The 9,312-nt window shown below is 33.2% G+C and overlaps 1 protein-coding gene across 1 annotated transcript; it reads right to left on the bottom strand.

The window, feature by feature from the left end:
* Positions 1-1,976: 1,976 nt before the first annotated feature.
* LOC107470319 (UDP-rhamnose/UDP-galactose transporter 4) lies at positions 1,977-8,427 on the bottom strand. The gene is made up of 6 exons (XM_016089707.3): positions 8,141-8,427; positions 7,095-7,327; positions 5,173-5,357; positions 4,826-5,026; positions 4,294-4,455; positions 1,977-2,593 (listed from the first exon to the last, which is right to left on the bottom strand). Exons 2-6 carry the CDS (start codon positions 7,222-7,224, stop codon positions 2,270-2,272), a joined length of 1,002 nt encoding a protein of 333 aa, XP_015945193.1. The 5' UTR covers positions 7,225-7,327; positions 8,141-8,427; the 3' UTR covers positions 1,977-2,269.
* Positions 8,428-9,312: the final 885 nt, after the last annotated feature.

Genomic DNA, 9,312 nt, shown 5'->3' with positions numbered 1-9,312 from the left:
GCTTCGAGGAAGGTGGGCCTGTCCTCGTAGGGCCCACCTCTGACACGATATAAATAGGGAAGGACCTGCCCTTCCCTCGAGGTACGTCACCTTTTCGCCTAACATTTCTCCGCCTGCGCACTGACTGACTAGATCGTCGGAGTGTCTTTGCAGGTGGCACCCCCCCTTGTTTCTCTCACGACAAGTGTTCGACTTCTCGGCAAACCGGAGCCCGACTCAATCGCGATTGAGGAATCCTCGCTCCCATCAATCATCACCTGACCTGTCCAGAAACCGACCACCGAACATGTTACATCCTAATAGTTAGGGATATAATGTGATAAGTTGAGTAATGAGAGAGTGAGATAAAAAAAATCAAAATATAAAGAAATTATATAAATAAGATTAAATTAAAATTTTTTTAGCTAGTTTTGACTGAATTATTTTGATTTTCAGATTTTTTTATTTTAATAATAAAATGATGGTTATAATGTTGTAATTAAACTAATAAAATTGAATTATTAGACACAAATGAATTATGAAAAATTAATGTCCTCTTTATAATATTTTCTTTTTAAATTTAAAAAAATAATTGATCATCAAAGTGATTCTTTAGAACTTCTCATATTTTTTAACACAGTTCTTAATATTGGCCTAGAAGAATAGTCCAAAACATTTTCCTTTATCTAAAATATGATTTTTTTTTTTTAAAATGCTTGCCAATTGATGTTAACAGCATTTTCCAAGATTTTACGTACTCAGAGACACTTCATTTAAAAATAAAAGCAAAATAATCGGTCTTCGAAATTTGGGAGAGAGTTCTGTTGTATTAATTTATTCTGAAAGTTGTCCGATGATGGAGAAATTCTTTGGTTGCAGAGAACAAGAGGGAGGAATCACTGAACTGAAGTGAAGTGTTGTTAATAATAGTTACAGAATGAGATCACCAATGATAACGCCTATGCTTGCTGGGCTTTTACATATCATTCTAGCTTTAGATTCTACTGCCTCTTGAATCCGTATTGCCACTATAAATATGTTCCTGCATGTCTAAACTATCATAGTTGTTAATTTGATTAAAACACCCTAAATTTTATTCAAATTACTTTGTTAGTAGTAGAATAAAAAAATTATTCCCTTAATGACAAAATAGTTTAGCCAAACTAAAAATTATTCCCGAAATGTGAATTTGAAGTTCTAAAATTATCTGTGCAACGAAGAAAACAAACGGGAAATTGAATTATTATGTAAGTAGTACTAGCAAATATTGTAATTCACAATTTCACATGGCAGACTCAAAAGAAAACAAAAGAGAATGGTGAAAAGATTTTTTAACTCTGGACAGGACCAGGTGCTGATGACCTGCTGCTACAGAAATGGTGGTACATGACGCCTTAAATGTCAAATTTTTAACCTAATTTTTACTGTGTTGCATGAATGCGTCATTCCCCATGTCTCAGAAAATCAGGCCTTTATTACAGGCCCTGCTTTTTTCCATTGTCTCTAAAGTGTTATGTTAAATATGCAGATCTAGCTGTTGTTGGGACCATAGTCAAGTGAATCTTAAGAAAACCTTCCAGAAAGGAACTTCAATTATTCAGGATTACACTACCCCCAATCCCACCTAACATAATGTTAGGCATTTATTAGGCTCTTTATTCAACTTTGGCCATCGCCAGAACCTGATTAGTATACATACCATACATTGTCATAATGTAATGGGGTATATAGATTTCACTTCGATTAGATATAAAACACGAGTTACCTTACCTCATCCTCTTTAGTAAGTTAAAACCATGAACAATTAAAGCTTTCATTTAATTTAGTGCATAGAATCCAAGGCCCGCATATATCAGTGATATCAAAAAATTTCATTTCTGCCATGTTAAGCATGTCCATCCCTGGAAGGTCAGGCCACATACACACATTCCTTGTATTTTTGGTTTCTTTGATTTTTTGTCAATTATATTAAACATTATAGTACATTACTATGAAAGTAGCTGTAACATTTTTTGTATATATAAAAAAAGAAATTGGGAACACAATGTAAAATACTTTCCCTCCGTTTAACAAATAACTGTAATCTCGCCCCCTCCCTCCAAAACAAAATAACACAAAAGCAAATATTAAATGATTATGATCCATAAATAATTCAGCATTTCCTTGACCAGTAAATAAAATTAATCAACTGACCTAAAAGTACACCTGCATTTTCCGAACTTCATCAAAAGATTCACTACTGACTACTCTCTCTCTTCTTGTGAACTTATACTATAATTTTTCCTATTTTCTATACCTTCTCATCTGGTTCAGAGGATACAGGTAGTGAACTATAATCTTGAGTTTTAGGAAGGGAAAAGCTACGGCGCTCCTTCCCCCCTGGCTTAGAAGAAGCATTGCCATACCAGATCATTCCCGCTATTGCAATGACCATACCTAGAATTACTTGTAGATTGAGACCTTCTTTTCCAAAGAAGATGAATCCTAAGATCAGGACCAGAATTGTCTTCATATGGCCGAGGACTTGGAATGATACAGCTGTAAACCTACCAATGCATATGAACTGGCTGAGGTTTGTCCCTACCGCGATAGAGCAAGACAAAATGATGAACAACTGCAGACAAGAAGACCAGCTCAGTTTAATAATGGTGTTCCATGTGTATATAAATTTGGAAGATTCACAAACTTGACATTGTTTACATATTTGGAATTTGGATACTCTCCTTTTACTTAGAAAATGATAGCCGCATTTCCAAAGAAATAATTGTCCATGCACAAGAAAGAGTTGGTCCAACTATTGAATAAGTTGTTTGTTTCAAAAAGTGAGAGTAATTTTCTGGAGGAAATGTTGGGATCCAAATTAATCTAATAATAACTGGAAAGATAACTAGAATCAAATTTGGATATGATGCAAATCAAGTATGGGACCATCAGAAAATGTGTATATTGAAATTGAAAGTTTCATGTGTATAAATCTTCAAGCATTCACTATTATTACATATATATATTAGGACTTTTTGAGCCTACCAGTCAGAGATGAAGGAAGGTTGAGAATCATCATTGGCAAATCAGGGTAGATAAAACACAGAACTCATGAATATAAAAAATTACTGTACATCGAATAAGAGATGGAGAAAAAATATATTCAGTTAATAGGAATAGGATGAGTAGAAAAGAGTATATTGAGGAGTATAAAATAGAATCTAATTCTATATATAATAATATATTATTAAAATAATAAAAAATAGAAAGAATGAATGTAAAACGTAGAACTAAAAAAATGGATTGATTTCGCCTTCTATTTCCGCAAGGAACATAGGTATGATAATACACTTTTAAATTTTTTTATTTGGAAAAAGAAAAAAAATCTTTTAAGTTCTGCTAAATTTTTCACAAAGGGAAGAAAGCATGGAGCTGAAATAACTCACTTAAAACCCCTTTTAAAGGATTACGCGGTACGATTGAATCAAATAAGCCCTTTTGGAATAAATATTCAGCTACTTGTGAACCTCAAAAGACCTGCTTAACTCTCTAATTCTTTTTCCCATATGTTAGTTTTTTTTTTTTTTTCAATTTTGGAAATTCGTTATGTGTCTTATTTAGTATAGTCTTTCACAAATGGATTCGAGTAGAGTTTCTATTTCTTTTTCTTATCACAATCAACAATCATAAGTATTTGTTTGGAATATGTATTGGAATACATTGGAATCTATTTGGACTATGGAATAAGAATAATATATTCTTATATATATATGCTAATATATCCACCTTGGAATCATTTTGTGAGTTATGATTAATATAAATAGCATTGTTCTAACATCTAAGAGAAACTACCATTAGTTTATGCACTTTAGAGACATATTTCTTTTACTGAAGTCTTATCTAGAATTCTAGATTCCAAAGGATAGTCTTATGAACCAACAAATTTGCAGAAAGATCCTTGTAGAATTTCGGATTTCAAGCAATGCTTACTAGGCTTAAAACAGATGGTTGAGAAGCATTGTAAATGAGTTAAGATTTAGCCATAGTCAACCAAGGGTTTTATATCTACTTGATACTAAATATAGGCAGTAGAGCTTGGCAAGCGGTTTTTCATAATAAGCAACAGGTAGAATGGATAATCTATAATGAGCAGGAGAATCTTAATGTAAGTGATACGCACTTATGCACTGCATGGCTAGTTCCTTGGTGCTAGAGTATCCACCAGAAAAATATGACAGGGCCAACCTGATATAAATAACTTTCACTAGCTTCTGCTTACCTCCCTCCTCACAGCAAAAAATTTAGAAGAAAAGGAAAGACAATGAAACTTACAATGGATGTCAAACTATAGCCATAGGCATCAACTCGTTTGTTTGTCAACCAATAGTCCAGAAAGGGGCCTACTAGCAGTAAACTAGCTGCCTGTGCTGGTGCAGTCTGGCCCAACAAGTTAAATGATCCAATAGAATACTTTCTTTGAAGGTAATGTACATACTGCATAAAAGGTAATGTAAAATATCAGCTCAAAAAATCAAGATCATGAGACCCAGATATAACAGGAAGAGTAAGAATTTTAATCAACTAAAATAAGTTATCTCGGTCTTCCAAAGAAGCATCCAAGAATACTGTTTGTGAAAAAACCCTAGATAAACAAACAAATTGTTGTAGGTCATCCAATTCATGTTTAGATCTACAACAAGCTGATTATTTCTTAATACATGAATGTTACCAACAAGCATTGTGAATCTGAAAGTGAACATTTTATCTATTTAGAATTTCCTTCTTATGACAGGAATTTACTTTGACGAGATTTTATTTTCCAACCAAGACTGAGGGTTTTGTAAAGTTTTAGCGTGTTACTTACATATTGCTGCAGTGCTGTGCTCCAAACTCCTACTACAGCAGCTATGAAACCCTTAGCATTGACGCTGACATCGGTTACTGTACAAACAGCAACACCAAGCAGAACCAAAAGAATACTAAGCTTTGTGTCTCTTGAATATCTCACATTGTCAAAAACAACTTCCAGGAAACAAGATACTGGGATCATACTCAGCTTGGCAATCTGACAATTTCATTTCAAAGGAAACAATAATTATAAATACTTATCTCCAATGCAAGAAGTGACTATTATAAGCCCAAAAGACTGATTTTTATTTTATTTTATTTTATTTTGCACAAAGAGGATTTTGAAAGAAGTCCAGAAGGTACCTGATAGAAACCAACAGAGTTCCACATTAAACTCACATTCATTCCAACAATGGAGAAATTTGCAAATAAAACAAATTTGATGATATCAGATGATTGAAGATGAGCGCTTTGGATATATCCAAGTGATTTAAGAATGGTAGTCAACAAAGTTGTTGTGACAAAATGCAGACCAGTCAAAGTTGTAGCTGCAAAGTAGCATAATTAGCATTTTCTGGCGCAGCCACGTTAAGACCAACACTAGGGAAAAACTTCAGTAGTTTACAACATCAGAAGAAACCAAAACCAAATTCCACTTAGCTGTGCTACCTAGAAGAGGTTTTTAATTGGTCATCCAATGTTATTCTCATTATTTTAAGACTTTCAATAAATGACAGTACTGTGATTATCAGTCTCAGAACGAAAATGATGCAGATGAAGCAGTAGTTCCAAGAAAGTTTTCCTAATCAAAACTAAATTTAATGCTTATCTTCAATGTGGTGACAGGTTTTTTGGATTTCAAAGAAACTTAATGTAGTGTATTCTTTCTTTCATTCCCTCCATATGATGTTTTAAAGAGCAACGGTCATGCTTTGAACACCACACAACAATAATAACAACAATAAAGGCTTATCTCCATAGGTAGGGTTCAGTTACATGGATCAAATGACGTAATTGTATCATATGTCATGTTTAAGTGAAAGTGTTTACACATAGATCTCTTTTGACTGCCTCTTGTAGTCTTGTATGATCCTTTTAGGTCTTCCTCTATCTTTCGTCACGTCTATCTTCCATTTGAGCTACCCTTCTAATTGAATGTTCTAATGATATTCTCCCCACATGTCCAAACCACCTAAGAAGAGATCCTACAATCTTTTCAACAGTAGGCGCTACTCCAACTTTCTCTCTTATGTCCTCATTCCTTATTTTGTCTTGTTTGACTGCTCATTCATCTAGGTATCCTCATCTCTACCACACTAAACTTAAGCTCATGCTCACTCCTTGTTGTCCGACACTCTGTTTCATATAACAGTTGGTCTATTTTTTTTCTCCAATTTTCACTTCTCTATTAGTGTTTCTCTCCTATATATTCCATTTTACTATGACTTATACACAAATCAATTACCTCTCAAAGCTTCTTTCTACAAATCTAGCTTCTGGTTTAAATCTTCCTTTGATTCTCCCATAAAGATGATATCATCAGCTTAAAACATACTCCATGGTACGGATTCTTGGATATGCTTAGTAAACACTTCCAAAACCAATGTGAATGCCATATCAAACAAAGAACAAGTCCTTGGTTTAGCTGTCCTTTATTGTGAGTAAAAAATCCAATAAGCTTGTGAGGATACAATTTCCGCATATAGGGTGAAAGAATAACATTAACGACCCATTTGCCCAGATTTTCTTTTGATGTCTGTTGTTAACTATACCTAAGTTTGATGTTTACAAGCATCTTCAATGCCAATTGTAACCTATTCAGCTAGAACTACCAAGAAACCAACCCTCTCTTATATATTCTCTTTTATTGCAATGAAATTTCTATTTCATAATAATAAATATAAAAGAAAGACACCTCCAAAATTGCAGTTTAGAATAATTTCTAACCCAGTTCCATGCAACATTAAATTTACAAGTCTATCATCAGGTCATTTATATACCTAGGTCAAATTACTAAAGTTGTACAATCTAAATTAAGCTAACTGATAATATTAGAGTGAAACACACATGAAACATCAAGTTTAGAATAGAAGCACATGATAGAATCTTTCTTCTTTACACCTTCACACACACATGGACACATATTTCTTGGCAAAAATATACACAAAAGTTGGTAGCTAATGAAATAACACAAACATAATGAGCATGGAAACTTCTAATTTAGTAAATTAAAGGCATGACCAAAAGAAAAATGGTAGAAGAAAATAATCATGATGGAGCCATACCAAAACTGAAACCATAAGTAGCCATCAATGCTTTATTCACAAGGATTATTCCTACAGATGTGACTACATTGAACAACCATGATGCTGCATCAAGGGTAGCCTTCCTGTCGCCCTTGCTTGCAGAAGACATATTAAACTATAGCTTCCAACTCAAAAACTGGTTATCTCACCAGTCACAGCTTCACTTTCATATGAAGGAATGTATCACTAAGTTTGGAATCCCAAAATTTTATCTGTATTAAACGAAAAATAGGTCACCAGAACTGAAACACATATTGTATAAATAAAGTAGAATTTCATACTGCTTCACAGATACCCCCATCCAGAGGATTAGACACACCTTCTTTGGCCAAAACATCACGGAAAAAGGGGGAAACATAAATAAAAATCTTAAAATCATTAAATTACCTCATAACATCCTAATTGTAACTTGAAAAATGATAGAGGATCTATATATACAGGCCTAACAGCTTTGTCTTTCTTTGTTTTTTTTTTTATTTAACTAATTGAACCATATCACATCAATTTAATAAATGTTTCCTATTATTAATTACTAATTAGCATATTCACTCTTTACCTATTTACTTAAAATCAATTGTTTAAACAAAAAAGGAAAAATGAAAATACATAATAGAGCTGCAATCATGAACTATGATCTAACTACAATCATGATCCAACATTCTCAGGGACACAATTCATCAAAGGAAAACCAATTTAACCGTGAAATTAAACCAGAATTAGACACTTCATTCCAGATCCGTTACTCTCTTCACATACGCAGTAAATTCGAAGCTGATTTGAACTCTAAGGTGAACACAAATCAGGAAACCATTATAAAAGCAGAAATAACTTGAGCAAAAAGTTAAGCTAAACCGAATCAAGAAACACGGATCCGCGATCCCTAAACAAGTACTGATCCAGTAAGAAACCACAGCAAAAGTTCTCAAAACGAAATGAGAAAAAAAAGAAAGTAGCATAGAACACAATAATAAACGAAGCAAGTTGAATGAAGTTTTGTTGAATTGTGAAGGGAATAAACGACGCACCGTTTTGGTGGAGGGGGAGATGAGAAGAGGTGAAGGAAGTAGTAGTAGCTGCAGAAATGTGAAGAGCAGTGTCGTCGGAGAGAAAAACCAAAGAACGCAGCGCAACGCAGCGTTTTGGGGTTCTTTGGTTCTCTCTCTCTTTTCTGTGTTGTTAGAGTTTTAGGGGTTGTGTGAGTGAGTTTGGTTTTTAAATTGGAAAATGCAGCTGCTTTTGTAACGTCCAGATTCAGTGATCGACGAAAGGAAAGGTGAGGTGAGGTGAGTTGCCAGGAAAGCTTCTACAACTGAGTAAACGGAATTTCGTCAAATCATTAACTCAAAGATAATTTGGTCAACAAGTCTACACCCGTGATAATTAATTATTTATTAAAATATCTTTAACAACAAAAAATTTATTAATATCTTTAAACAATGTAGTTAATAAAATTAGAAAAAAATTTATTTTATTAATTTAATCTGATAGAAATTAATTTTGTAAAACTTGCGCACGTTTTAAACAAATTATATCTATAAGGATTTAACTATCATGTATTTTAAAGATATAATTATTAATAGAAAATTTTAAATTTTTTTATTTTAGTAAATGCACGATAATAACATTGAAAACTAACTTTCTTTATATATTTCAAGCAACAGAAAATGATTAATAATTTAACGTCTAAAGAGACTAAATGTTGAGTGTATATAGTTAATCACTTATACGCACATCCCATATAACAATAGATAGAGACAAATTAAATTGGACACAATGATATATAATTTAAATATCACTACTCGGCTAATTGATACCTTGGGTTTAATACATATTTCGATGGCCTAGATTACTTATTGACATTGTTATGTTAGTCCGGGGAATGATGTTAGCAGCCCACCCGAGATATAAATTCTATAGGTCATTTAAGTGTGAGTTATAGGTATAATTTTCTATATATGTTTGGTGTGAAATTTTGCTTTTGATGTCATTTTCTCATTCATTTCATTGGTGTGAATGAAATAATCCCATCCCATGCCTTTCGTTCTTCTCCATGTGGTGTTTATTATGAAGAAGAAATTATGCCGTCCTTCTTCTTTTTCCCACATCAATCAAGTACTTGATGTTTGATTGTTTCGGCAAGTTTTGTTTTGAATGATGGAGTATAACTCGTTTGGGCAAGTTTTTTTATGAACGAAAT

The sequence above is a fragment of the Arachis duranensis genome, chromosome 10 (assembly GCF_000817695.3).
Source record: "Arachis duranensis cultivar V14167 chromosome 10, aradu.V14167.gnm2.J7QH, whole genome shotgun sequence".
In the NCBI taxonomy this organism is placed as follows: Eukaryota; Viridiplantae; Streptophyta; class Magnoliopsida; order Fabales; family Fabaceae; genus Arachis; species Arachis duranensis.
This window is presented reverse-complemented; position numbering and strand designations above follow the sequence as displayed.

Bases quoted from the DNA above. Each gene is read 5' to 3' on its own strand.
- LOC107470319 (XM_016089707.3), bottom strand. From the start codon at position 7,224: ATGTCTTCTGCAAGCAAGGGCGACAGGAAGGCTACCCTTGATGCAGCA. The intron at 5,358-7,094 runs GTATGGCTCCAT...GCTACTTTGCAG, and splicing joins TACTTATGGTTTCAGTTTTG to CTACAACTTTGACTGGTCTG. The intron at 4,456-4,825 runs GTAAGTAACACG...CCTTTTATGCAG, and splicing joins GCACAGCACTGCAGCAATAT to TATGTACATTACCTTCAAAG.